Below are 26,168 nucleotides of genomic sequence, written 5' to 3'. Positions count from 1 at the left end.
GCATCGCTGTTCGGCGCTGCTGTGCGAGGGAGCTGAAAATCTAGAAGAGTAAAACAGCCGTGCTTACTGGTACTGGAATGGATTGATCAAGCTGTTAAACATTCCTATGACGAGAAATTGTATGAGGTTAATAACTTCTTTTAACGATCTTAACAAGTTAGCAAACCGTGCTGAAAATGGCCAAAAGAGGATTATCCCGCAAAGAACTAGAAGAAATCAAGAAGCGCGAAGAAATTGAGGCTGCTGCTGAGGTGATAAACAATTGCTGGCCTATTTATGCCTGATTTAATATTACATACACATAACTAGGTCTTTGAGGAATTTGTAGCAACATTTCAAGAAGATGCCAGCAAAGTCAGCAAAGTGTGGGTTAAAGCGGGTACCTATGATGCTGGTCAGCGAAGTAAGCAATACAATTTTGCAATTCAACATATTATTGATGCAATGCTAATGTTATTGTTTCAAAATTTTCAGAGGAAGATGCAAAAGATAAGGGGAAATTGTACAAACCAACATCAAAACTAGCGAGCTTAGCAGAATCTTTTTCCACCAGGCCCAAACCAAATGATACTAAAGACACAAAAGAGTCGAAGGATAAAAGCTTACTGAAAAAGGAAAAGAAAAAAAGCAATCTTGAGATGTTTAAGGAAGAGTTAAGGGTGTAAGTGTAACATCCACCAAATGGCTATTGATTCTTAATAATACCTTGGTGCTTTGACAGGATCCAAGAAGAGAGGGAAGAACGACATAGAGTAAAAGCACATTTAAAGCCAAGTCGATTTGAGCCTGTCAGTGCACATTCTCCAAGCACCAGCAAAAGCTCTCTTGCCCATGGACTGATTTTGCCCGGTACTTCATTTGTAATTTCCTTGCTAGTTTAAGCTAACTCTATTTGTCTAGAAGAAAAGACAGGATCATTTGATGTTGGAGATCCTAATACCACCAACATTTATTTGGGCAATATTAACCCTAAAGTCTGTTTAATATTCTTTAATATGCTTCTACAGCCTAAGTAAAGTTGAAATATATCTTCGTGGCAGATGACTGAGCAGCAACTGATGGATACCTTTGGAAAATATGGACCTTTGGCAAGCGTTAAAATTATGTGGCCTCGAACTGAAGAAGAAAAAGCAAGAAATCGTAATTGTGGTTTCGTAGCGTTCATGTGCCGGAAGGATGCAGAGCGAGCGATGAAGAAGCTAAACGGTGATCATTAGCTTCCATGTTACACCGTACCAAAATAATGACACAAGTTTTTTCCACAGGAAAAGATATTCTATCGTTTGAAATGAAACTTGGATGGGGAAAAGCCTTGCCCATTCCAGCTCGACCAATTTATATCCCACCAGTGTTACTTGAGAAAACACTCCCGCCTCCTCCTACCGGCTTGCCGTTTAACGCAATACCTGCTCCACAAGATATCGATCAGGTACCAACCAAGTGTTTTGTATATATTATCATTCTTTGCTTCTTGTTACTCTCTGCCTATCTTCCAATTCAATTATGTAGCTAAATTCTTTCTATCTCATTCCAGATCCCACCACCTGGAACACCCTATCCAACACATGGCGAGGCTTTGGAGAACTTCAACAAGGTATTGAGGGATGAGCCAAGTTATTTCGATCGACCCAGCAATATGACTGACACAAGAGTCGAGCCTTTTTATCCGCCAGTTCCAGCTTGTTTACTTGTGATCGGCGGATAAAAAGTTGCCGAATAAGTTGTGTGCGGTTGCTTCGTTGGGAAATCTCATCTTTTCTATTTGTGGGCTTCGGGCGGAAAACGATGAAACTCGACACTCTTTTTCATGCGTTGTTTGGCTAGTGATGACCCTGTTCGTGTCTCACTGCTCTCATACTATTGTGTGTTTGGAAATATGTTGATGTTTCACCCGGGTTTGCTGCTTCTCTCGCAGATTATATCCAGGGCTGTTGTCAAAGTGGTTATCCCTACAGACAGGTATGTAACAAAGATCAAGCCTCATAATTCCTTGATGCTGCGTGGCCGTGTGGTGTAGTGGTGAACATTACGCTGCTCCCGCCAGGCCTCAGGGAGTATCGAATTTTTGTCATAAAGGAATTGTGAAATATTCCGTTCAACTCTTCCAAGACGTATTTTCTAGTCCTATAACTTCTTTGTAAACTTTGTAAATTTTAACTAATACTTCCATGCTTGCAAAAAAAAAATCTTGCTCTTCTGAAATATTTCGTTTACATCGTCCAAAAATTTTTAAATCAATTGCTAAGCATAATATTTTCATTTTTTCTATCACTACGTATTCCTGTGCGTTTGACATTTGTGCTGTTGAACTTGGTTGTCTGGAACCTGGGGTACACAGAAATTTGTTGTGTTTAATTCATCGAATGATTGAGGCTGTGGTTCGAGAAGGGCCTATGCTTGAGGCTATGATGATGAACAAAGAAATCGACAACCAACAGTTCAGGTACTTCAACCTTGCCGTTAGTAACGACTTCAATAATTATTCCTCTGTTTTCTTTTCTCGCTTACAGATTTCTATTCGAAAATCGAAGTCCAGCTCACATTTACTATCGTTGGAAATTGTTTTCCATTTTACAAGGCGAAGCTGGCAATAAATGGTCAACGGAAGACTTCCGCATGTTCAAAGGTGAAAAACTACTATGTGATTATTCAACGGTCTAATCCTCCAACTAGTACCGTTTTTCATTCCAACAGGCGGGTCCATCTGGAAACCTCCTCCCATAAATCCATTTTCCGAAGGCATGCCTGACGAGCTTTTTTCTTCCGACGAGGAAGATGACGAGAGTCGTCGGCGGTCGCTTAGCAAATCGTATTCACTAAAAATTCATTTTATCTTTTTACGCGATAATGCTTTTCATTTTCAATCTGTTGAATAGCCAAAAGAAACGTTTAGAATTGATGTTACGAAAATTGACCCCTGAGAAGACAAAAGTAGCAGAAGCCATGATTTTTTGTATTGAACATGCTGAAGCCTACGAAGAAATTATCGATTTCATCACCGAGTCTCTTAATAGCATCAAAACTTCCATTCCGAAAAGGGTAAAAGTGTTTAATCTGAGTAAAGTTTTTCAGAGGAGCGGTTTCATTTGTTTTGTACTTTTAGCTGGGAAGATTTTTTTTGGTGTCGGATGTTCTTTACAATTCGTCTGCTAAGGCGGTCAATGCTTCCAATTTCCGGTCGGGATTCCAGTCGCACATGGTGGAAATAGTCAAGTATATGCATCAGGCGTATGAAGCAACTGAAAGCCGATTAAAAGCCGAAGCTTTTCGGCAGCGTGTTATGCTCTGTTTTCGCGCGTGGGAAGAATGGAACGTGTATCCTGCGGATTTCCTTATTCATTTGCAAAACGTATTCCTTGGCCTTGTCTCAGTAAGCTGGTCACGTAACTGATTCAACAACATCGTTTCTTTACGCATCATTTATTTTCAAAGGCTGATCAAGATGTATCCCAACGGTCTTCGGGCCACGCTGAAGACGTTGATGGTGTTCCATTTGAAGATGCGGAAGCGATCGATGGAGCTCCACTTAGTGATTCAGAGGATTTGGACGGTATTATTAATACCGAAGCTTGCTTGATTGTGCAAATTAATAAAATCTCTTGGTAGGTGTACCATTGGACGGGGCGGCTCTTTTAAGGAGTGCAGTCAAACTTCAAACTAGTTCTCCCGCTCGCACATTTACGGTTACAAAATCAAGCAAATATGACGCGGATTTTGATGGAGTGCCAAGTAACATTATTTTATAACTACATTGCGGAATTTCCGTTCCATTAATTTTGCGTGTTAACTAGTGTCAGAAGATCTGGATGGGATCCCAATGAGAAGCTCTTCTTCACCAGTGGTCAGACGAGACCGGAGGCGAGAGACTAAGTCATCGAAGTGGGAAACACCGGCACCAGTGGTTGCCACTAGCAAGTGGGACAATCTAGATCCCGAGACAGAGCCAAATGAATCTTCTAAAAAGAAAAGCAAATCGAAGCATGACGAGGACATCTTTGCGGACGTCGCCAGCACCAAACGAAAAGCAGCTGTTTCAGATGAAGATCTTGACGGCGCACCGCTGGATTCCTCACCTGAGGCCACGCGACATAGTTCTGGTTCTAGGTTAGCACATTATGTCCTCTTTTTTTTCGTCAGTGAACTAAACTAAATTTTTTTTTCTCCTTTCAAAGAAACGAAGACCAACGCGGGAAACTGCGAGAATTAGAGTTGAAAGTCATTCGTTACCAGGATGAACTTGAAGCGGGAATTCATAATCAGATTACGGGCATGTCGATCTCGGAACAAGTTCAACAGTACCGTGAACATCTTCTGCGAAAGGTGAGATTTCATAGCGTGCACCGCAGCCTGTCCATCACTTTCCAAATTTTTGATTGATTCTTTTCATTCTTCTTGCACGCGATAATCTTTTAATTTCCATGGAACAAGTCCAAGCGCGATCGTTCTCAAGAAAGAGGCGATAGCCGTGAACATGAATATAGGGAACGGCGCACGTCTCACGGTACGGAGAAATCGGACCGTTCTGGTCGACAGGGAATTGAAAGAGAACGTTATAAAGAAAAAGATAGACGACGTTCAATATCCAGATCAAGGTCTCGTTCCAGATCGCCCAGAAAGTAAGCATTTTTGACAGTTGAGCACGCCCAGTTTGACATATGACCTCTCCCGCAATGAACGATTAGTCGACCATCCGTGTAATTATGCTGTAATCGAATAGGTCATCGCGATCAAAACGAACACGATCATCGAGGTCGCCAAGTCCTAGCCACTCTTTACGGAGAACCCCCCGAAGGTATGATGATTCATCCGCATATGCTTGCCTAATATAGCTTTCGTGTCTACAGTTCCTTTCTCAGCGTTTATCGTGTAAAAATCTAATGCATGATCACTAAATACCAGGTCGAGATCAAAAAGCGATGACTCGTCGAAGCGATCTCGTCGTTCTCGGAGCCGTTCATCCTCTCCAAGAAGGACGCCTAAAAGCCAGAAGAAATCGAAGAATTTCAAATGAAACAATTTCAATTCTGCTGCTATTGGTAGCAGTTTTCAATTTCGTGCTCCCCCGGATATTGTTCAACTTTGCTTTCACATTGGTATTCAATACAATCTGCCTTCTAGCGGTATCAACAACGTTGGTGGCCAGTTGTCGCAGACCCATCCGTACTCGATTGTTTGCCTCTGTGCGGGAAGCAGATACCTGGTTAACGAGACTAACCTGGCCGGTCGTTGCCCGGGACGACGTCCTCGTTTTCAATCTAACACAACATGAACGCACTTGGAGCGCGTCAGATGTTTATGCTGACGGCAGTTGGTCTGAAACTTCAACAGCTCTGTCGCCGTGGCTCACCTACTTCCACACTTAGATCTATATTTTTTTTTTTCGTTTTTTCCCCCAGGTTTTTACAGTCTCATTCTGAGGAAGTCTCCAAAAATAGAGGTTATGCGCAAATCGCTCGAGTTTGACACAGGCACACCAGTGTCTACCGCATTCTGGCCACACAACAGATGGTAGTATACACAAATAAACAGGCACACGTACAGAAAAGAATTGAGCCCGAATCGCTTATGTTTCAGCAAATGGTGGAATTTTTTTATTGTTACAGCCACAGGAAACCGAGACACACAAGAAAATTAAAAAAAAAGGAGGGCAAGGAAGAAAAAAAAATCAGCGGGGTTCTGCCACAGGAAGAATCCGCCACCGGAAGAGAGGGTTTTTCTCAAATTGGCAGAGCGAAAAAAAAATATAATTAATAGAATAAATTGGATACTGATACACACACACAAACACGCGCGCGCGATTCTTATTAATTGTTTGTTTAAATTGCAAAAAGGAGCACAGTTTGATAATTAAAATAAGAAGTACGGAAAAGACCCATTAGTAGTAAAAGTATAATAAAAAAAATTCTCGGTTAAAATATTTTTCATCCTGGCTGGAATGAGAAAAAAAAAGGAAGAGCTATGGGGGAATTGGGCGGACACGTGAAGCTGTAGATGAAAAAGGGGGGTGCTAGAAATTGCTTTCCAGCTGGATAGGACCAGTAAACCCTAACAGGAAGAGCTGACGATCTAAACAAACAGTTGGAAGGTGACATGTAAGCTAGAGGGGGAAAGCCGTTGTAGATTTCCAAATGTCGAATGGTAGGACATGCCTGACGTTGCGGTATATAAAGTCGCTACTTTTTCAAACTAAACTTGCAGACATTGAATCTGTGTAACCACAGACGCCCATCTAAAACACATCTGAATAGCCAGGAAAATGTAAAGACTGATGGCGAGACAAACGGGTTTGTTTTGCTTCTTCTAGCCTCTTCCCTTCTGATAAAAGAGTTAACATGCACGTTACGCATTCTGTCTGGAACCTGTATTGAGCACACCAAAAAAAAGATACCCCAATGGTATTAAATCATTCGTATTCAAGGAAATCCTGTTTCAACTTCCACTGGATGATCTCGCAGCGATTCGAAAAACAATTTTTTTTTTACAGTTGACGTTTCATACTGGTTTTCGTATCTTTTGTTCTTCGTTGGGCTGGACGAGAGAGAGAAATAACCACAGCTTTATAGATCAAGCCAGACGCTCGAATTTTCTTTCATGACAAAAAAAATATTGAAAAAAAAAAAAAATTAAAAATTACAGAGAAAAAGGACAGGAGCTAGGAGAGACGGGGAGTTTTAATTTTCCGCAATTTTTTCTTCCGACTTGTTGGAAAATTTAATTTCTCAGACGGTTTTGAGGCTGGAGACCAGACTAGAAAGTAGGAGTACATTAATATGCTTTAGCTCTTATATGCCAGAAATTAAAGATAGAGAATGAAAATAAATATCAAATTGCCAATTGAAGAAAAAGAATAAAGACGGAGGGATGGGAGAGTAATTTGTTTAGTGTTACATTAGAGGAAAAAAATACAAAAAAAAACATGCTTTGAATACGACTGGGTGGAAAACGATCTGAAACACAAAAAGGAGCGACACTGCCATTTCGGGACCTCCAACATTCTCAAACTTCCCAACTCTTGGCTTGTTCGCGTTTTTCAACGAATCAGAAGAAATTATCGACCCCAGAGAAAATTTGCACCCACTCCCTCCTTTTTCGAATAGGAAAGTGACGCAAAGGAATGGGCAAACTCTAGTTCTCTACAGTAACAAAATAAAATAAAAAAATAAAGGAAATTACACTAAAGAGAAAAGAGAAGAATCAATCTTGGACTCTTGGTAACCATCTATCAAACTGAGTGGAAATTAATTATAACAAGACTGAAAAGCGTTGATGATGCTGAATGATCTCCCGATTGGTCTGAAGCATCCAAAATTTGTCCGGATTTCATTTCTGGCTGGCCTTTTCCCCGCTCCCTTGTGTGCTGGCCCTTTCCTTTGTTTCTCTAGTAGCCGTGGCCCATGAGGTATTCACCCAGCTTTTCGACTACATTGGCAGCCTGCTGGGGGGTTGTTGGTTCCTCGTAGATGGACACCACAATTGCTAAAAAGTACAATCAAGTATTAACTCATGCAAGTCAGGGGTTAAAGGCTTCGACAGCCTGGCAACAGACATGGACATCTACTCACCCTTTTCAGTCTTCATGCAGTGAAGGCCACTCTTGTTCTTCTTGGCTCGCAAGACCCTGTCAGTGCCAGAGAGGAAGATGAACCTGGTGCCTGCCAGCGTGATTCCATTGCCCTGGAAAAATTCTGGTGACGAGTAGTTGTTGGCGAAGGTGGTCAGCTCAGAAGGTGTCACCTGAAAAGAATGAAGAAGAATATTAGACATCATTAACAAGATATCTTAAAATGAATAGCAATAAGATGTAATCAGAGTTCAAGATCAAGATTGCATGCTTTTTTTTCCCCACCCACACAACTCTGATGTTCCCAAGAGACTGTTGCGATCCACACACTGACTCACGCACGCAGGCTGACACATTAAAGTGCAAAGGGAGGAAGGCGTGTCATGTCGTTCGGGTCTTTTGAAGCTCATCGTCTAAATTGACGGTTAAAATTTCGATTCCCCAATTGACAAGTAGGTAGACTGAAGGAACAAAAAAAGGGAAGGAAAATGCGGCCAAGACCGTGCCCATATATGGCGACTGCCGTGTCTCTTGTTAACACTGCACGACACAGCCCCTCCTCAATGGCAATTCGGCACACACGACATACTCAGACAACATGCACATCACAAAATACATAAAATTTGCTCCAAGTTTAAATTAAAATACTGTCAAATATTTACATTGAATGCAGCCGACTTGGCCCATAGTGATCCGTCGGTGCCGATGATAGCGGCGTGGTTGACGAAACCCGAAGCCAAGAGTTGCTTGTCGACGTAATCTTGCCAGCTCATGATGAAAGGATGGACAAAATGTGTTGAATCGGCGTAGATTTGAAGTAAACGACGACAAGTCGCAAAACTGGTAAGAAAATTGGCCTAGTTTTGTGCGAATGAAGAACAAACCGGGGAGACTGTTGTTGGAAAATGTGGCAAACTCAGCTTTTTTGTGTGTGCTGCTGCAGTGTGGTGTGTCAGCCAGAACGAAGGAGAGAAAGAGAGAGAGCGCAGAAAGGGCCCACACTAACTGCAACCGTCTCGATAACCGTCTAAAAGCGAGAGAGTGCGAGTCAGAAGAGACGGGAGAACTACAGTGGGGGGGTTTGCGAACCAGACGCCGGGTGGAGAGAGAGAGAGAAGAGAGAGAAAGAGGGCTAGTAAGTAGGGTGGGTGAGGGTATTACAGACTATTGAGACAGATGAGGAGAGAGGGTGGTAGTGAGGGAGGGTATGTACCAACACGATAGAAACGCGCGCGCGGCTGATAATAAGAGAGGGAGGGAAGCTCAGCTGACACTGCCCACCAGAGGGCCACACTGGTTTCCGGTCGCCATTTTGGTCAACCGGGTAGAGGGGGAGTTTCTCTCCTTTTTCTTTCATCATACAGTGGTTTCAACGTTATAAACTATCGGTTTATTTCCCGATTGTTAACTTTAAAAAAATAGGAAAAGAGCCACTGATATTAATACCACGAAGTCGAAGACACATATTACCAGCAATTTACACTAAGTACACAATTTATTCGTTAACTGACAATCGATTCAAATTCTTTTTTCTACCCCTAAAAAAAAGTCGTCGAAGCTCCGCCTTCCGAACAAAGTTCTAGATTATTCCATTAGCTCTCGACTTTTGTGCTTGGTATGAGTCATAAAAGTAATTTCGTTAAAATTTGTTTTCTCCCAGGCAAAATACTGATGAATATGATGAGAAAGACATTTTAGTTGTCAATTCAAGCGCAACATTATTGAAATTTGTGGCAAAGTTCGTGTCAGGTTTCTGTGTTGCTAGGGCTTGGCGGTGGCGCTAGCTTACATGAGCTGTAACCGAAACTTCTTTCTTACTCTGCTGTATATCTATTGCCTAGAAAAGATTCATCAGGTACAAGAAACAGTTACGAATCGGAAAACGGTGGTTCCACAAGAACGAAGGGAAGGATTCCAAACTGTCTAAAAAAACCACAACTTATGAGCAAGAAAATAATACATAAACCACCGCATACTATCAGTAAATATACGTCCTGATCTCCAGCAATGACGGTAGGCAACGTCACGTTGGAACATGTAGTTCTGATTTTCACGCGGATAGGATAGCTAAACCCAAACAGGTGGGCAACAGACATTTCCCTGTCTCCCTCATTCCACATTCTTTCTTAACGAGAAAAAAAAAAGAATGAAAATCATGGTTTTATTTAGCAGCTGACGCATAATGAAGAAGAGCAACAGTTGATGTAGGTATCTCTAACATCGGGTGAGTTGTCGCATCCATAAACCAATCGGAAGTCTAGCACCATGCTATAGGAACCGGCCATTTCACGGTGGCTGTGACTGCCATCAAAGATGGGCAACCACAATTAGCCGTTGTGCAGGCTACTAAGACGTGGCCACATATTTCCTTTTGTTGGTCTACGGCGGGGGAATTCGGAAAGTTGGCAACAGTTGCAAAAATGGATGAGCAATTTTTGAATTTCTTTAAATTTTGTATCAAGACAGTGGATTAGTCTCAGTTGCCAACAAGCGAAAATCAAAATTTAAAAAAAATAATGATAAAATTCAAACAAAATTATGAAAATCGTTCGATCTGAGAACCGTCATTACTGTCAAATTGGCAACAGCCTAGTTCCTAACTAGAAGTGTCTCCCTATTATGGATGTTTAGACAAATCTATACCGATGAGAAAATCGAAATTTAAACGTTCTCTTTGTGAAACATTCTTATCATTTTTTTTTTGTTTTGGCCGTGATCTGCGACCAAACGCGGTCGCTCGTCGTTTTCCTAATCGCAGCCGCCAGTGTCACGGCAGAGACCACCATTTCCTTCTATTTGTTTCGTTTATTGTTTCACCCACGCGTTTCTTTGCGTAACTTGCACGTATCGCACGGAAACCAAAAAACCTCTTATCACATAAACATTATTCCCAGGTTTATCATTTTCTCCGTTAACCAAACCAACGGGGTATTCCGCCAGCCAAGATTTCGTTTCCCATTCTTTTCTCGATTCCTTTATGCTGTTAAAACACGTAAGATGACAAATAAATAAACAAAAGGGGGAAAAATTATTTATTTTTAAGTATCCAAACGAATGTTGACTAGTTGCAACTTGCCGATCTCGAAAACGATTGAAGGTAATAAAAAAATCAATAAAGGTTTATCCGATAAAAATAACAATTTTTGGATGGATCATTTACATAATTGTGTGATTATAAACAATGTGTATATTTGTATATGAATTAAAAAACGGGCAAAATCAAATAATATTAGAATTTCCTTTTAGCAGATAGGTCGCGACCTTCCAGGGTCAGGTGAGCCTCCTCCAGTGTTAAAATCAGAGCCGGGTTGTGTTTGACTGTAAAAAAAAAGGAGATAACAGAATGTGTTATATAAACGAGTTAATCAGCTTTCAGGCCACCTACGACGTTTCCGTTTTACAGTTATATCAATCGTCTGGAAAGTTTCATTTATCTTTGTTTCAACCGAGTTGGTTTCCTCTCTGATAACTTTTTATGGCGATTGAAAAAAGGAAAAACGAGAACCATACATGGCCTCACTAGATGGCTTTGCATTATACAATTTACCTTTACTTCTTTTATTGGACATCTTCTGACGACCAAAATTCATGGTCGGAGCTGGGAAAATTGGCCAATCTGAGGCGTTGTGGTGCTGGAGATGTTGGATGGCCGATACCCATTGATTCTTGTCCTGGGCCGAACGGCATGCCAATAAGTAAGACTTTGCTCGGCGAAACGACTTTAGTTGGAACGAATGTGGGCGGACGTCTACGGCCGCCAACGGTTCTAATACTTCGATATCTTCAACAGTCAGGCGATCCTTGTAGACGAGCGAGCTGCGCTTGATGAGCTCTTTCTTACAAATGACGAGCTCCTTGTCAAAGAGGAATAAAGTCACTTCTCTCGTCCATCCATTTGAGGATATTTTGAAGAGTTCGCCTTGATGCACCAGACGACTGTTGAATGTCGTAATATCACTTCCCTAAATAAGAAAACACATTAGTATGCTAATGTCTCATGATGGTATAATAAACCCGTTAACTGTACCATCCAATGATCGACACCCGTCTGCCACTGAACAAGAAACTGTTGCATTTCGGCCCGTCGTTTACTCTCGTTGACCAAGTAGGCCACGGAGCGCATGGAATCCAGCGCTAATGACACCAAACGTCGGTCAGGATGCTCGTCCTTAAAAAAAGCCAAATTCAATGAAAAAAATTGGAACTTTTGAATTATTTTTTATAAACGAATACCGGCGTGTGTTTGAGCAGTTCGGCCAGCTGCAGAGGGTACTTGCAGATCTTTTGAACGGGCGACAGGAGGAAAGCTTCGAGCGGGAGACGAATCATGCGGCGCAAAAGACGACACGCTTCGAAAAAGCGTAGATAACGCATATCGTCACACAACAGTTGCATCTCGGCAGCAGCGCGGTCTTGGTTATTGCAGTAAGTGGCGTAAATTTCAAACCTGGGGATCTGTGATTATTGAGGATTTCATTAAGCTACTATTCATTTAAGGTAAGTAGAAAAATAATCAGAAATTACGTGTTGCAAAAAGCATCCGCCGACAACGCTGTCTTCCAAAGCGTTCCAGTTGAGCGTATGTTCCAAATCAACAAGAAAATTCTTTTGAAATTCATAGAGCTCCTCTAAATTGCCGAAAATTGACTGGATCCTTTGCAGAGTGAACAAATCTGGACGGCATTTCATTGGCTTCAAGTAACCATCGACCAAATCACTGAGCAATTTGACATAGTCACGCTCGGCCGTGACTAATTCATTGATGACATTAGCGCGCACGGAATGCTGTAAAGTGGCTAATCCGGCCGGAGTCAATGTCCGCGCAAATTTCTGTCCCTGCGCTAGCCCTTGTTCACGATGGAAGGGCTGCTCGCACAGTTGGACGTAAGAGGCCGGAAGCCAACCATATTGTTTATCTCGAGCTGCCCACCACCAGTTAGGGTCGGACAAATCAAGGATGTGAACAACATCGCCGGTTTGCAAGCTCAACTCTTCCGATTCTACAGCATCGTGATCCCAGAGCGCGATGGCCAGCACACCTTGCGCTGCCGCAGTGTAACGGACCGCTTCGTTTTCCGCCTGTGAAAAACAAAACAAATGAGGAACGTTTCGATGTACACAACCCACAGTCCGTTCCGTTAGAACGAATTGAGTACCTGAGGGCTGTTGCCGCAATCCGATAGATTATCATCTTCAGATAAACAGAGGCCGGCATCTTCGTCGCTAGTACCATCTAATCGGACTCTGCCACCAGGAGGAACGACCATCGGTTGACTAACCGACCGTCTCAGGTGAGCTTTAGCAAGATGGCGAGTCAATTTACGGGAACGATTTTTGGCCGTTTCAGAAATGGCGGATGCCTGATTCCACGTTTGCGTCGATGATCGCAGCGCCGCCTCTATCACCGCCTCGCCGCCCAAATCCGATTGAGTGCGTCGCACATTCGATTCGCTATCATCCATATGCTGTGACGTCGTCTCCATCTGCCATTGGAATTTAAGGAAAACAAATTTTCAATTCCCATTTTTACAAAACATGTTTGACCAGATGGCCACGAGATTATCGACGAAAAATAGTTTTTTTATCACATTACGAGACTCTAAGCGCCCGACGTACAACAGTAAACGATAATCGCGCGATGGTATCAGTCAACAACAAAGATCATAGATATAAATGCAACTTGTTAATCCCGCATGATAATGAGAAATGGCGCCTCACCTGGACGCCACTATCGCCACTATTGCATTTGGCGTTGCGGGCAGCCTTGCTTGCTGCGCCCTTTTTGCTGTTACGTTCGCGACTGGCACGCCAGACCAGCGGGCCGAAACGAAACATGGGACTTGTCTGTTCGCTACAATCGCCATCTTGATCCTCCTGAAGGTTGCGCAGTATGAATAGGGTCAGATCATTTAAAAATAAGATGAGATTTGATGTTTACCTCGAGGTTGGTATCGTCTTGCGATGGCCGTCGAGACAAACGAAGCGAAAAACTTTTCCTAAATTTCCTCATCGTTGAACTGTTGGATGTCGGCGATGTTGTCGTTTCTCTTATATCCGTCTGTACTTCGTTGGGTTTTGCTATACTATTTTTTTCCATAAATTCCGATGCGTTGACTGACACATCGCCATGATGCGACCAAGGTCGGCTATTTTTATTATTAAATTTAAATAAATTTGAGTTCAAACTTTAAATACACAAACATTGTTTATACCTCGCAAGATCCCAGGCGGAATGACTTCGATTAACATGATCATCATCTTCGATAAAAACAGGTGACGAAGTCGATTTGAAACGACGTGCTGTCCGCGTAATTGAAACGCTTCCGGCAGGCCGTCTAGCTGCAGCGGTCAGCGTAACGCTTGATGCAGTGTTGGGCCCGGACGGTGGTAAACTTGTATTGACCGCATTTGTAGAAGACTACATTCATCAAAGGCAACATACAAAAAAAAATAATAATTTAAAAAAACAACTCCTTAATAAATGGGATATTAGAGTCTCTCGGCGATTGACTTTTCAGAGGGAGTGTAAAACGCGTGTCACGCTATTTCAGCATCCCAAAGCCATTAAAAAGTCATTATCTAAGGCAATTATGATGTCCCACATTGTGGGCTACAGCCTCTCTTGCCTCGAGAATGTTGGATAGGAAAGCAAGTCGAATTATATAGTCATGCGTGTTGTTTTCTTTTTTGCTTACCTCGGAATTTTGGTGGGAAGAAGAAGCGGTCGTTTGCGAAATCGTGACACGGTTCCCCTCGGTTCTCCTCCAAGGAAACCGGACGCTAAATTACAAAATAGAAAAAAAAAATACATGTATAAATAAAATTCAATTATGGGAAAAGCGAAAAGAAAAATTTCCATGGCTATGAACAGGAAGGAAATATGACTCATTTTTGAGGATGTTTATTGTATGCAAAAACTCCTTGTTTGGAGTCTTTTGATTCGGAAAGAAAAATATTAAAAACAACGAGGTTCATTTAATCCATTTAACCTCGAAAAGACGGCAAAAAGGACCTTGATCAATCAAAAATGTTTACACGCTTCGTCACAAACCAAAACGCATAGCGATGACGACAGTGGGTTAAACGTTACACTTGCTCTTACAATGACAGGCTCAAGGCTGTAAAGGAATCGGCCCGCAAAGTGGCGCTACGAGCGGCGACATCATTTTCCTCTTCACGAATCGAATCCAATTTCTTCGAGTGATTCACTTGTCCAATCGAATCACCATCACAAGCGTAGCTATGTCGCCACGTGTCCGGCTGACGGACGAGGCTGGACACTGAAGGCGATTTGTTTGGCGAAAGAGACAAGAACCCAGCGCTAAAACAGATGGATTGCCTATCTGTTTGGGCCACCTGTCGAGCATCGGCAACACTCCAGCGTTGGCGGTTATGACCAGAGGTGGTTTTAATCCGTCTCCGGACTACACTTTCGCCAGTCATCACATCCATTGCTCAACTGAATAACCCCTACGAATTTTTATTCTTTCCTCGCAAAGAGACTGTTGGTTAATCCACCATTTTGCTGTTTTTAAATGGATTTCTGCGAAACTAATGCACAGGCACGCCCGTTTCTTTCTCAATGATCGACAACCTATATGCACAGGTAAAATCCGGACAAATGTTACTAATCAACTGACGGACGATAAAAAAAAAACTTCAGACTTTAAAAACACGTAAAAAAGAAATGGACAAAAATCTTATCGATATTCGCCGTCGCCATGGGGACGCCGGGATTCCATCGTACCCGAAAACTTGCCCTTCCCAGTGAAAGCAATATAACTGGCTCTTGTTTTAAAACAACGTTCACTTTCTGCGTTTTGTTTTGAAGAAAGAAAAAAACTGTCAATTTTGCTGGTCCAAGGTCGCTTTGGTTGAGAGGGGAAAGTTTTTGCCCAGCTTTTTTGTTCTCCGAAATGTAGACAAAATTTAAAAACCTCTAGGTGGATTTCCCACAAGGCATTAATGAGAGTTTGGGAATTGCGTCCAGCTAACGGCTCAACAAAAAAAACGGGGGACTCGTGGGAAAAAAAGATGAGGTTTTATTTGATTCGTTTTTTTACCTGGGTAAAGCCGCTTTTAATCCGATCAGTCCGTACTTGGTAGCCAGGAAAGATTTAGGTAGGGAAAGAGAACGTTGCGGATTATTTTCAACGGATTCGTCGTGCGTTGGCTCGTTTATGAGAATGTCGCGTTCCAGGAGCTCCATCAATTCAACATCTGCCACAACGGTAGGTGTGTTTAGGTAACGAGTAGATCCACGAATGCTGCGTCGTTCGCACTCTAATCGTGCCAACATTTCATTACTCTCGGCCGCCGGAATGCTGACCGTAGTCCACTCGTGCGACGATTCGTGCAAGGAAGCGGGACGCTCCATCGGTTCACTATGACACTGGATCACAGGCTGTTGAACTGTTCCATGAACGAACTCTTGATCCAAGGAGAAATTTAATCCAGTCGATCCGGTTGTACTTGCACTACTAGTCACCACACTCTTGCCAGTCTGACTGAGCAACGAGTCGGTTACATTTGCCAGGTGGAGGTGGTCTACCTCGTCAGGTAGTTGTGTTGTTGGGGTTATTCTGGGGTCAGCAGACAAAGAACCCTCTTGTCGACCTTGGGACCCCCTAGTACATATTTCACCCCCGCCTCCAGCGGATACCGGCCGACATTCCATTCCACCCTCATCCTCTTTCTTGTGCCCTGCGGCTGTGTTGTTGCCTTTCTTCCTCGACACGGTTCCACGATCGGTTGTCGTTGTTGTGCACGGTGTTTTATGAGCTATCCGCACCACCATCGATTTCGTGGCCGCAACGGGACGCAAAACATTTTTCATCCGTCCGTTATTCGGCTGAGACGCCACGACCATGGCACGATTGAACGTTTTTGTACTTACAACACTGGCACTCGTCGTCGTTGTCTTCTCTGTTGTTGCACTGATCACTTTTGTTCGAACTGTCCCCTCCGGAAGCGAGCGTGTACTACTGCAATCTGTTCGTCTACTGACGCTCGACGTAGCCACCGGCAATTTGGATTTGATGGCTGCCGGTTTCTGGACGGAAACGGGAGTGGAAGTCGTGATAGCACGAGCACTTGGGGTTTGTTGTCCAACACGACAACCTACTTGGTGAGCTGCCAATTTAGCCGAGACAATACTTCCGGGCGGAAGAAGACGACTCGGTTTGCTGATTACTATTAAACTACTGTTGCTACTCTGACTACTCGAAGTGCTCCTGTTACGGCCGATTTGACTCAAATCCAATGACGAATCGTTTGGATCCATCATGACGGAAGAGTCCGGCGATTGTCCGACGTTACCGGTGACTCGAAGTTGAGTGACAATATTGAGTCGAGGGATTTTCGAAGATGTTGATCCGCTTGTTTTTGTGGCAAGGCCCACCGCAATGGGGTTAGTAGGACCTGAGCGTCGTTGTTGTAATGCGGCTTTCATGACGGACGGGCGGCGCTCATTGACGTCCGGTCGGTTTCTCCGCTCTGGATTCAGCCTCTCGTTACACTCGCCATCTCGGCTGTGTCCGTAAACAATCAAATAAAATAGAAAACAAAAAAATACGCTTAATCATTTTATACATCACTGAAAGGCAAAGCAGGAATTGAGGTTAACAACATCACGGCTTAAACTAAATACATGGCGCTTTCCTCACTTGTTTTTCCGCAACAGACTCGTTTCTCAATTGGCCTCGACCACATACCACTTTTCTACCAGAATAATTTGATTAAAGAGGTTCTCGTCCCAGCAATGTCACCCATAAATCCTTCTTTCTAGTTTGGCTTTTCTCAAAATGGTGCTACTTTCAAACCTTGCAATACCTGGCGTTAGCAACTCCAAGGAATTCAACATGCACGATATTCGTTTTTTGATCGAATTTGTTTATGATAAACGAATCATACCTGTAGGACAGAGTGACGATTGGCGACGAACAATCAGTGGCTATCCGAGTGGAGTGATCCGGAAGAAGGGTTCTCGACGAATCTTTGCTATTCAGGAGCCGTGAGCTTCCGACTAAAGGCGATGTTTCTTTGGCGCGATAAATCCCGCAGCCCGCTACCTTGGCGCCGACAACGGCAACGTCGTTGGTTGCCTTGAATGTTATTTCAGCAGGAACAAAAAAAGAGAAAATCGACACGTCAAGGTTTTTTTCCAATAAAACTAATGGCATGTTCATGTAATTAATGAGCCTACGTACCTGCATTCCACACCGCCTGAACGATCCGGTCCGGATCCTATTTTGGATCGCGGTTTGACTGTTAGCCGACATCCCCTGGAAGAAAAGACAACAACAAAAAAATTTATCTTACAAAAAAAAAATCACTTTTACTAGATGGCCGAATGATTTATAGACGTCTGTAGCCTTCTGGGTTCTGAGTCACGGGCAATAACGGCCTAATACGGATCAAAGTCGGCTGGCTTCATTCCATATGCAAATCATCAAGCCCTTCACGGAACTCAAGGGCGTCGTTTTTTTTTCTTATTTCAAACTGCGCGGGCGACAAGGGCGCCTCGTATTTATTTTTGAAAAATAGTTAGTACTACCTAGTACCAGCAGATTGAAAAGATGGACACGAAAGTATGTCAAGTCACTTCGAACATGTACAAGTGTGTCCTATCTTCAATATTTCATATTGTTCAATTGATCGCAAAAAGCTGACACGATGCCGTACGTAGATAAAAGACAAGGCGAGTCAAGTGAAAAAAACATTCCTTTCATTTTAACAGCCAATCTTTTTCAACTCCTTTTTGGTAACAAGCGGCCCCAATAGCGATATTATTGCGTCGCTAACGCTAAAAAAGGAGGGACAAAACAGGAAGAAGATTTCTCCTCTAATCAGCTAAGGACAAAACCGACAGAATTCATCAACAACTGGACAAGCAAAAACTTTTCGCTCATTCTTCAGGACCGGTTCGCTCTTTCTCCGTGTCTATCTGCACGAAGAAGATTCCCAATTCAGCCTCTCGGTCAAACGAAAATAAACTTAGCGGTACAGATAATTTACCTTGAGGCGGATAAAACACTAGCCAACAAGTCAATTGGTGCACCAGGGGATCGCAACTACGACTCGTACAAGGGTAGGAAACGATGCGCAACTATGCCAGATAGAACTCGACATCTTTTATGTTCAACAACATCCACAACTCAGCGTGAATCTTTCTAAAATATTTACTACTCGGGAGTGTTGATTCTACAACGGCGCTTAGCAATTCGTTTAAAAATCGGTCGCCTACGGCACTTCAACTATTCAGACCGGGAAGGCCATCCGTGTGTGGTTGGTGGGCAAAAAAACGGACAACACTATAAAAGGTCAACCTGAGGAACACGCCCTCAATTCGAAATGACCGCCTTTAGATAAAGTTAACGTGAATTACCTGTCAAACCGACTCGAAGATTCTTAAAATCCAACAGCGTGCGAGAAACGGGACGTTCCACTAAGATAAGACCGAACCGCACTGATCACACCCGGAAGAAAAAACGTAGGACGGGCAGTAATAACAATAACAGCAAAAAAAAAAGAACGAAAAAGAAACGGTTTTAAACGTCATTCAAATCTTGCACGAACTGCTAGCGGCCTTGTGAATACAACCGGTTGGTGCGCACGACTAAAAGCTTCTATCCCGTAACCGCCACACTTATACGTGAGTTTCTCCCTGGCGGCCGTCCCCGAATACACCTGCCTGGTTTCCCCCCTCGAGTGTTTTAATGTAATCCACCTATTGATCAATGATACGGAGAAGAAATAAATACAAGTACCTGGTTTTTTCTTTTTCTTTTGATTGTATATGAATTTGTGAGTGATCGAATCTGACATTTTAGATGATTGATTACCGAAAATAGTCAATCTTTTCATATCTTCTTTTTCTTTGGGGCCGATTCTGTATTCGTGTGTTTCACGCCCTTTTTTGTTGCTTATTTTCATTAGGCCGGATTTGTTTGATCTTAGGGTGCCGAAGTATTTTGGTGGAGGGCAATTTTGGAGAGGGTTCGACTCCTAAAGAAATGTAATCTGCCGCAATAGAAGAAGTATCGTCCATCTGATTGTTTGTTCTCAAAGGATTTTTGTTTATCCCTGGTATGAAGCGGCAACCATGGTCAGACTTTTTCAAATAAAACTGTTCGCTAGAGCCAGAAACGGGCAAGATTTCCCTCCGGTTATGATTTTCTTCATTTCTTCCTCGTTGCACCACCACGTCATCATTTGACTCGGTAGCCGTCCCAAAACTTATTTGTGAAACTGTCAGTCCACAGCTTTGATAGATATCAATATTTTTTTGGTAAAATTCATTTAGTGGACTTGTTGTTTCCTTGGCTGATAACTTGAGAAACATGGATATTAATTAATCTCAGGTTTCTATACCTATCAAAATTACACATTTTACCTTTAAAGCCATGGTCAAACATCTGGGAATATTCAGAAGATGCTTAACTGCTGCACTAAAGTTCTTAATGGCAAAGAGAGGGATGCCATTATTTCGGCACAGAGGAGCAAGCATTCTTGTCAATAAGGGTGGATCTGGTGTTTTCTCACAAAAGACTATACAGGTTTGCCCCTTTCCGGCAGCCCTTACTACATCTCGAAACCCAATCAACAGGTCAGACCTAGCAAACAATATTCATTCATCTTAATCATGTTCTCATAATGAGTACTTTATGAAAAAAACTGACATACATTTTTAATTTACTTTCCTCCACACCTTCCTTGGCTTTCGCTTTTTCTTTTTTTCGCCATACGGTTCTTTCTTCTTTTGGCATGGCAGTAATTGTGGCCTTAGATGCATGGACATGATTTGCTCTAACTGGGGAAAGATATCTTATAACAAAACTTTTGTCAGAATATCAGAAGTTTTAATATATTCTAGAAAACTGTGACATTACTTGGTCAACAGTGTTTTCACTTCCTCCTCTTTTTCTGCTCCTATTCGCGGCCTACAACAGAATATTGGTGAAAATAAACTTGTAGGTTACCAATTGAAAAGTAAGATGAATTTGTAAAAAATCTTACCAGTCCAGATCCAAAGGGGAATCTAAAGTGTTTAGTAACACTTTCCTTTTCTGAACTTTGCATGAACCACTAATAGATTTTTTCTGCTGTGCTGCTGTGAGAACAGGAGCCGAAACCTTCACAGGTTCCATCACCTTTTGCGCCTTAAAAATGTTTATATTTCAGTTTACTTATAGGGGAGACTTCCGTCAACAAGTGAAAACGTAAGCTCTAGCTAATACACGTGTTTCCTTCAATTTGGCAACTGCCACCTATCGGGAACCACGTTAACGTATATGTTTGAAAATTTGTTGAAAAATAATGCAAATTAATATAAGCATGGGTGTCAGTTACGAAGTTGGGGTTGGATCACATTCATCGTAATCCGCCGTTCACCCATATGTTGTAAAGATATGCAATATGTATCAAAACAAAACAAATGTCAACAACAAACAAGCAAGTATGTGCGTAGCAACTGCAGAGTGAAGACTGCTTGCCATTTATGCAGTGAAAAAGTACTACGCCACTTCATCATGCCGTTGAATAGAAATAGCCAAGTAAAACATCTTTTAATCTTTCGCCTCTTGAATTATTGTGATGGCAATGCTATGCAATATTCATGCTATAAAGAAAATTCTCAAGTGTCCAGGATGTTCTTTTCATAAGTGACAAACAGTGAATATTTTCACCACTATTACTTGTTAACGAAAGGACATTTCGTAACTCCATGTTAGAGTTCTCAGTGAAATATCATTAGAGATCGACTACATCATAAGTAAATGAAGCATGACGTTGCTAGAAAGTCCCTCGATTTAAATTCATATCGTGTTGTTTCAGCGTTCGATTTGCTACTAGTATGCTATCTATCAATACATTGTAGCGTGAATGACACATGCCGTTTACGAAAGAGGAGGATGTAGAATTAATCAACCGTGAAGAATGCTTTAGCTAAGTTGCTTGAGTCGCCCCTTGGTGGCGCTAAATACCATTATGGCGTAGAAGATACCCAAATGCTGGGAATCAACAAGGGAGGTGCACACGTCAACTGACCATTGGAATATCAAATTTGTTATCTTATTTCAAGCACTATCTACTGAACTTTCATTAGAAGCTGGTTCATCTCTTTGTCATTCATATTTAAAATCGCAATCGCGTCTGTTATTTTTTTTCTTCAATTTCCACCCGGCTTCTTGAGTGATGATGACACATCCTTCCCATTGCTAGCCGCGTCTAATTACAAGTTACTACTATTGTGGATCCACACACAAGAAGGATCTTTCTAATTGTATTACCAGGCAAATGAAATGTCTTCTGGACGTCCTATCAAATGTGTGGTCGTAGGAGACGGTACTGTCGGAAAAACATGCATGTTGATTTCTTACACAACCGATAGCTTCCCTGGAGAATATGTGCCTACTGTGTAAGTGCATCTGTGGTTCCATATTATTGAATTGATTCTACATATATTTACAATATCAATATCTAGATTTGACAACTATTCTGCACCGATGGTTTGTGATAGCATTCCGGTGAGTATCAGTGCAATATATTTCAGCTAAAACAACTTAATTAAGTATTTTTTAGTGTATTATTACCATTACACATATATTATTTCGTCTTCTCAATCCTAGGTCAGTCTTGGTCTGTGGGACACTGCAGGACAGGAAGATTATGATCGTTTAAGACCACTTTCTTACCCACAGGTGGATAAGTTTTTGTCCAACTGGTTATTTATTACTAACTTCTGTGCCTGATTTTTGGCCATCCACAGACTGATGTATTTCTCATCTGCTTCAGTGTTGTTAGCCCATCTTCATTTGAGAATGTCACATCAAAATGGTATCCTGAAATTAAGCACCATTGCCCTGATGCTCCAGTTCTCTTGGTATTCCATATTGCCAGCATCATCATTGAATCAAAATTTTAATCAAAAAGCTATTTCAGGTTGGCACAAAAATTGATCTCAGAGAGGATAGAGAAACTTTGGCTCTGTTAGCTGAACAAGGCCAGTCACCAATGAAAAGGGAACAAGGTTTAAAGTTGGCGTCAAAAATCCGGGCTGTTAAATATTTGGAATGCTCAGCGTTGACCCAGAGGGGACTCAAACAGGTACTTTCGCCCTACGTAATGTTACATTTCGTTACTTGTTTGTTTTTCTTTCGTATAACATAGGTATTTGATGAAGCTGTTCGATCAGTCATCCGACCGGAACCGCAAAAGAGACGCCAAAGGAAGTGCACGTTGTTGTAGAAAATGGCTCGTCACACCGAATTCTGTTCTGTATTAGCGTTCTTGCTAATAGCATACCACTGCACAACACGATCTTTTACTTGTCATGCTGTGCGATTCAGCTCCTTGATTCCTCCACTTCTCCAAATTCAAACATAGCGAAAAAAATTCTATTTTTGAATTTGGCAGAAATGATACCTGAAATCATGAATAATATTTTTCACTTCAATTTTTTTTTCCACAAGTGGTATGACTGGATTTGTTTTCTTGATTTCCTAAGGACTATTAATTCCCATGGAGGAAATGTGGATAATTAATTTGTGTGTTGACAGAAATTGTAACATTTCAAGCCATACTTTGGGTTACGTCTATTTCTCACTATGATGAGGTTCTTCCAGCGTTCACCCCTCGTAATGGGGACGAGTTATTCTGTTACATTTCACAACTTTGGCTTGCGATATTTTCAAACGTACTCACACATCAGGACAGCTTCGGTTTTCAGACTTGATAAGCATCTATTTCCTTTCATTAAAAATTTTAAAACTTTCTATTTTTCTTTTTTACTGCCTTCTAGTCACGCTATATTCTTTTGATGGCCCAAACTTGTTCACTCTGCAGCTAGTGCTGTTGCAACTTCAACTTTAAGGAATTTTAGCTCATCCAGTTGCTCCGTTCCGTCAATAATTTTTTTTTCCTGATGGCATCTCCTCTTTCGTTTATTGACAGAAAGCAACTGCTTCTTCAGTCCGAACACTCACAAATACAAACAACTTTCCTTTTTGTTTTTAAGTTTTTTTTTGTGTTTACCTATCCAAGTGTCCATTGTATCCATTTCCTTCTTCTTTTTTCGCCTAGGAAGGAAGGTGGTTTTCGAAGTTCAATATTGTATCGCTCTACTGAATCATTCATAATAATACACTACTTTGCAATAGTAAAACGACATTTCTTATGTAAGTACCAATTTTCATTACAGCCCATAAGTCAGTTGTTACTAGGGCTAGTCCGCGATCTCGCGCCGTCCGCCCCCCCCCCCCCTCCCCAACTGGTGGCTTAATGGCCGCTGGATCAAAGGTTGGGTGTTATTGGCCTTGTGAAAATAAATTAAATTACTACTAGTTGTCGAAAAATTGGATCTATTAAAGCTTATTAACAATCGCTTGCTTGTGATTGGGTTACGCACACCGACCAAATAACCAGAGCAAAACCAGCCGGGGCACGGGGCAAAAAAAAATACAGCCAGGTTAACCAGGTCGACCCACCCTGAAAACCAGCATGACCGCCAGATCAGCAGAAACCGACCCAATCTATGAGGGGTAAAATACTGGTTACACGCTTGCCTCATTTACGACCACCAGCATAACATTTAACAGTTGTCGATAAACAACGATGGCAGCATCAGATTTCTATTTGCTATTTTCCGTGCTCTAAGCTTTTGCCCTTTTCATAACGAAGCTGTAAGCACCGATTTACCGTTCGAATATGGATATGCTGGAGAAGGACGAATTTTTGAAGACGTATCGCAGCATAAATGCCCAGTTGAGGAAAAAGTTCGTAGGATTTAGACAAGAAGTTCGTAGACCGAATGTTACAGATGCAGTTGATGGCTTTGGTGAGTTTTTACCTTATTTGATTTACCTCATTTTAATGTCTTTCAAATTTGTATTATGTAGAAAATTTGAGTCGGAAACAGCTTGATCTTGGTTTTACCGAGTTAAGTGCAGAATGCAGACTTGCAGCTGCCCAGTTGGAGCGATCTGTCAGTACTAATGCCGTTTCCAATAATGGAACAAGACAAGTGGCAGAATACAATAATTTATATGTGGAATCAGCACGAACTTTCTGTTTCACTAATCAACAACTTCCCGTCTATGAATGCTATGAAGGGGCTATTGGCAGTACAAATGATACATGCTTGGCATGGTTTACATCAATGGAAGCTGGGCAAACGGCTCTCTCTCTGAATGATTATCCAAATGCCATTAGCTTCTTTACTAAAGCTTTTAAATTAACCCAAAATGAAATGGAGAAAAACCTTTCTGGTATGTCAGCTTTTCAACTGAATGAGAGGATTGTGAAAGAAACTAAGAATAATTTTGTATTTCAGGAGATCGTTTGATTTCATCCTTCATTTGCCAGGGATCCTTCAGAGAAGCATTAAAAATACTTGGTGTTATTCAACCAAACCCAAGGAATATTCTGACACAAATTCTTTTAGTGTTGATTCTCCAAAGATGTGGAGACTTTCAACTGGAAACTCTGTTTCTACCTGCTATAGAAAACTGCATACAACCTCAGTCACTGCAATATGCCATTGAGGCATTAAAATTAGGAGAATTGGATGAAACCTCAGCCCAAGAGATCTGGTCTTACCTAAATCTTGATCAACAACAGCTTCTGCTCTGCTTATCAAATCTAATATAACAGAAAATGAAAGCATAATTATATTGAAAATCATGTTTACTGGTCAAACAAAACTGTTGGTGGCAATGGTGGAAAATCACAATTTAAGTCGTACATGGTTTTCCTTGTCCCCAAATGTTTGGCTTTGTTATACTTGTCTTCAAGATCTTTGAGAGTCATATTTTGCCTGGTATTGACACTACGCTGTTTACTTTTATGTTTCTGTGATTTTTCTGTGTCTTTTAAAACATTATTTATGTGAACAGTATTGGATTTGGAATCAGTTTTGGGAGATGAACCTTGAAGTAACAAATGTCCTCGTCCTTTGCCTTTAGCTGGTCTTTCTCGTGGAAAATCAGGCGGCAGTATCACCCCTTTAGGCAAAATGATTTGGCTGACAGGTGGTCTTGGTCGTCCTCGGCCCCAAACTTGGAAGCACTCAGTGCTCTGAAAAGGCCTGTCATTCACCCCAAAGTTGCAGATATAATTTAAATCATCAAGAGCATCCTCGGGAGATTTCCAACACTGTAAAGATTCGTACTTTGTTCTAGATTCCATCTGCAAAAAATTACACCGACTATTTGAAATTATCGCCACTTAGAATATGAACGTTACTTCCAATTCTAAAACATTTACCAAAAGCACATCTTTCCACTGTTTACCTTTATCGCTCAGGAGGCAAATCGCAGTTATACAAATGGATTTTCACTTTACAAGAACGGAACAAAACTAATTTAAAACACTAACGTGAGAGCTCGTCCAGGTAATTACATTTCAATGCGACATCATGGTATGTATTTGTAAATGTCAAAGATCTCCAACAATGCAGTGTACTGTGAACTAGGACGTCTGCTCTGCTGGTCGCTCCAAGTTCTGTTTTTGCAATAGGGACGATGTATCCATTTCTAGGGATGTTTTCCTATTTAGGGGATAATACTTTTGGAGGCGGGTTGAGTAGGTGAAGGAAAGGGGAATGTTTTGG

General features: G+C 41.8%; 7 protein-coding genes across 10 annotated transcripts; 3 read left to right on the top strand and 4 right to left on the bottom strand.

Moving 5' to 3' along the window:
- The first annotated feature begins 12 nt into the window (after positions 1 to 12).
- Positions 13 to 5,163, top strand: LOC130688547 (U2 snRNP-associated SURP motif-containing protein-like). Of its 2 annotated transcripts, none has more exons than XM_057511525.2 (21): positions 13 to 251; positions 310 to 403; positions 475 to 661; positions 722 to 849; positions 904 to 974; positions 1,041 to 1,206; positions 1,266 to 1,429; positions 1,535 to 1,594; positions 1,916 to 1,959; positions 2,339 to 2,443; positions 2,511 to 2,626; positions 2,695 to 2,809; positions 2,877 to 3,039; positions 3,104 to 3,370; positions 3,433 to 3,550; positions 3,607 to 3,729; positions 3,792 to 4,104; positions 4,173 to 4,320; positions 4,429 to 4,616; positions 4,718 to 4,792; positions 4,900 to 5,163. In XM_057511525.2, the coding sequence occupies exons 1-21, from the start codon at positions 177 to 179 to the stop codon at positions 5,009 to 5,011; spliced, it is 2,832 nt and encodes a 943-aa protein (XP_057367508.1). In that variant the 5' UTR covers positions 13 to 176; the 3' UTR covers positions 5,012 to 5,163. The 2 variants fall into 2 exon arrangements, with proteins under 2 accessions (XP_057367508.1, XP_057367507.1); XM_057511524.2 differs by having other exon boundaries at positions 14 to 251; positions 901 to 974.
- A 1,132-nt stretch (positions 5,164 to 6,295) lies between these two features.
- Positions 6,296 to 8,566, bottom strand: LOC130688565 (profilin-like). Its single transcript, XM_057511547.2, has 3 exons — positions 8,224 to 8,566; positions 7,563 to 7,734; positions 6,296 to 7,476 (listed from the first exon to the last, which is right to left on the bottom strand). The coding sequence occupies exons 1-3, from the start codon at positions 8,332 to 8,334 to the stop codon at positions 7,379 to 7,381; spliced, it is 381 nt and encodes a 126-aa protein (XP_057367530.1). The 5' UTR covers positions 8,335 to 8,566; the 3' UTR covers positions 6,296 to 7,378.
- A 2,015-nt stretch (positions 8,567 to 10,581) lies between these two features.
- Positions 10,582 to 19,049, bottom strand: LOC130688545 (uncharacterized). Its single transcript, XM_059496909.1, has 14 exons — positions 18,949 to 19,049; positions 17,770 to 17,843; positions 17,474 to 17,664; positions 15,625 to 17,091; positions 14,257 to 14,341; positions 13,774 to 13,979; positions 13,500 to 13,707; positions 13,280 to 13,435; positions 12,718 to 13,044; positions 12,086 to 12,640; positions 11,795 to 12,016; positions 11,589 to 11,729; positions 11,109 to 11,523; positions 10,582 to 10,879 (listed from the first exon to the last, which is right to left on the bottom strand). Exons 2-14 carry the CDS (start codon positions 17,839 to 17,841, stop codon positions 10,791 to 10,793), a joined length of 4,134 nt encoding a protein of 1,377 aa, XP_059352892.1. The 5' UTR covers positions 17,842 to 17,843; positions 18,949 to 19,049; the 3' UTR covers positions 10,582 to 10,790.
- Positions 19,050 to 19,103: 54 nt separating this feature from the next.
- Positions 19,104 to 20,767, bottom strand: LOC130688557 (uncharacterized). Of its 3 annotated transcripts, none has more exons than XR_009000456.2 (6): positions 20,579 to 20,767; positions 20,452 to 20,502; positions 20,246 to 20,386; positions 19,956 to 20,175; positions 19,386 to 19,892; positions 19,104 to 19,289 (listed from the first exon to the last, which is right to left on the bottom strand). XR_009000456.2 is itself a non-coding variant. In XM_057511537.2 (5 exons), exons 1-5 carry the CDS (start codon positions 20,707 to 20,709, stop codon positions 19,467 to 19,469), a joined length of 969 nt encoding a protein of 322 aa, XP_057367520.1. In that variant the 5' UTR covers positions 20,710 to 20,767; the 3' UTR covers positions 19,104 to 19,466. The 3 variants fall into 3 exon arrangements, 1 of the variants encoding a protein (XP_057367520.1); XR_009000457.2 differs by having other exon boundaries at positions 19,405 to 19,892; XM_057511537.2 differs by having other exon boundaries at positions 19,104 to 19,892.
- Positions 20,768 to 21,467: 700 nt separating this feature from the next.
- Positions 21,468 to 23,723, top strand: LOC130688559 (ras-related C3 botulinum toxin substrate 1-like). Its single transcript, XM_057511541.2, has 6 exons — positions 21,468 to 21,977; positions 22,044 to 22,086; positions 22,189 to 22,260; positions 22,329 to 22,442; positions 22,502 to 22,666; positions 22,730 to 23,723. The coding sequence occupies exons 1-6, from the start codon at positions 21,862 to 21,864 to the stop codon at positions 22,805 to 22,807; spliced, it is 588 nt and encodes a 195-aa protein (XP_057367524.1). The 5' UTR covers positions 21,468 to 21,861; the 3' UTR covers positions 22,808 to 23,723.
- Positions 23,724 to 24,145: 422 nt separating this feature from the next.
- LOC130688558 (uncharacterized) lies at positions 24,146 to 25,452 on the top strand. Its single transcript, XM_057511539.2, has 3 exons — positions 24,146 to 24,395; positions 24,457 to 24,825; positions 24,891 to 25,452. Exons 1-3 carry the CDS (start codon positions 24,266 to 24,268, stop codon positions 25,205 to 25,207), a joined length of 816 nt encoding a protein of 271 aa, XP_057367522.1. The 5' UTR covers positions 24,146 to 24,265; the 3' UTR covers positions 25,208 to 25,452.
- On the bottom strand, positions 25,162 to 25,776 carry LOC132088308 (uncharacterized). The gene has a single exon (XM_059496910.1). The coding sequence runs from the start codon at positions 25,742 to 25,744 to the stop codon at positions 25,244 to 25,246; it is 501 nt and encodes a 166-aa protein (XP_059352893.1). The 5' UTR covers positions 25,745 to 25,776; the 3' UTR covers positions 25,162 to 25,243.
- Between the last annotated feature and the right edge of the window lie 392 nt (positions 25,777 to 26,168).

The sequence above is a fragment of the Daphnia carinata genome, chromosome 9, assembly GCF_022539665.2.
Source record: "Daphnia carinata strain CSIRO-1 chromosome 9, CSIRO_AGI_Dcar_HiC_V3, whole genome shotgun sequence".
NCBI lineage: Eukaryota > Metazoa > Arthropoda > Branchiopoda > Diplostraca > Daphniidae > Daphnia > Daphnia carinata.
This window is presented reverse-complemented; position numbering and strand designations above follow the sequence as displayed.

Excerpts from the sequence above, each read along its gene's own strand:
- LOC130688547 (XM_057511524.2), top strand. The coding sequence starts at position 177 with ATGGCCAAAAGAGGATTATCCCGCAAAGAACTAGAAGAAATCAAGAAG. Across the intron at positions 975-1,040 it reads TGGGCAATATTAACCCTAAA|ATGACTGAGCAGCAACTGAT; the intron begins GTCTGTTTAATA and ends TCTTCGTGGCAG. Across the intron at positions 1,595-1,915 it reads CTTTGGAGAACTTCAACAAG|ATTATATCCAGGGCTGTTGT; the intron begins GTATTGAGGGAT and ends CTTCTCTCGCAG.
- LOC130688565 (XM_057511547.2), bottom strand. The coding sequence starts at position 8,334 with ATGAGCTGGCAAGATTACGTCGACAAGCAACTCTTGGCTTCGGGTTTC. Across the intron at positions 7,735-8,223 it reads CCAAGTCGGCTGCATTCAAT|GTGACACCTTCTGAGCTGAC; the intron begins GTAAATATTTGA and ends CATTCTTTTCAG. Across the intron at positions 7,477-7,562 it reads CTGCATGAAGACTGAAAAGG|CAATTGTGGTGTCCATCTAC; the intron begins GTGAGTAGATGT and ends TGTACTTTTTAG.
- LOC130688545 (XM_059496909.1), bottom strand. The coding sequence starts at position 17,841 with ATGTCGGCTAACAGTCAAACCGCGATCCAAAATAGGATCCGGACCGGA. Across the intron at positions 13,436-13,499 it reads AAGACGATACCAACCTCGAG|GAGGATCAAGATGGCGATTG; the intron begins GTAAACATCAAA and ends CGCAACCTTCAG. Across the intron at positions 10,880-11,108 it reads GTCCAATAAAAGAAGTAAAG|TCAAACACAACCCGGCTCTG; the intron begins GTAAATTGTATA and ends TTTTTTTTACAG.
- LOC130688557 (XM_057511537.2), bottom strand. The coding sequence starts at position 20,709 with ATGGAACCTGTGAAGGTTTCGGCTCCTGTTCTCACAGCAGCACAGCAG. Across the intron at positions 20,176-20,245 it reads GAGGAAAGTAAATTAAAAAT|GTCTGACCTGTTGATTGGGT; the intron begins GTATGTCAGTTT and ends ATTGTTTGCTAG. Across the intron at positions 19,893-19,955 it reads GTTTGACCATGGCTTTAAAG|TTATCAGCCAAGGAAACAAC; the intron begins GTAAAATGTGTA and ends ATGTTTCTCAAG.
- LOC130688559 (XM_057511541.2), top strand. The coding sequence starts at position 21,862 with ATGTCTTCTGGACGTCCTATCAAATGTGTGGTCGTAGGAGACGGTACT. Across the intron at positions 22,261-22,328 it reads GACCACTTTCTTACCCACAG|ACTGATGTATTTCTCATCTG; the intron begins GTGGATAAGTTT and ends GGCCATCCACAG. Across the intron at positions 22,443-22,501 it reads CTGATGCTCCAGTTCTCTTG|GTTGGCACAAAAATTGATCT; the intron begins GTATTCCATATT and ends AAGCTATTTCAG.
- LOC130688558 (XM_057511539.2), top strand. The coding sequence starts at position 24,266 with ATGGATATGCTGGAGAAGGACGAATTTTTGAAGACGTATCGCAGCATA. Across the intron at positions 24,396-24,456 it reads AGATGCAGTTGATGGCTTTG|AAAATTTGAGTCGGAAACAG; the intron begins GTGAGTTTTTAC and ends TGTATTATGTAG. Across the intron at positions 24,826-24,890 it reads AATGGAGAAAAACCTTTCTG|GAGATCGTTTGATTTCATCC; the intron begins GTATGTCAGCTT and ends TTTGTATTTCAG.
- LOC132088308 (XM_059496910.1), bottom strand. The coding sequence starts at position 25,744 with ATGGAATCTAGAACAAAGTACGAATCTTTACAGTGTTGGAAATCTCCC.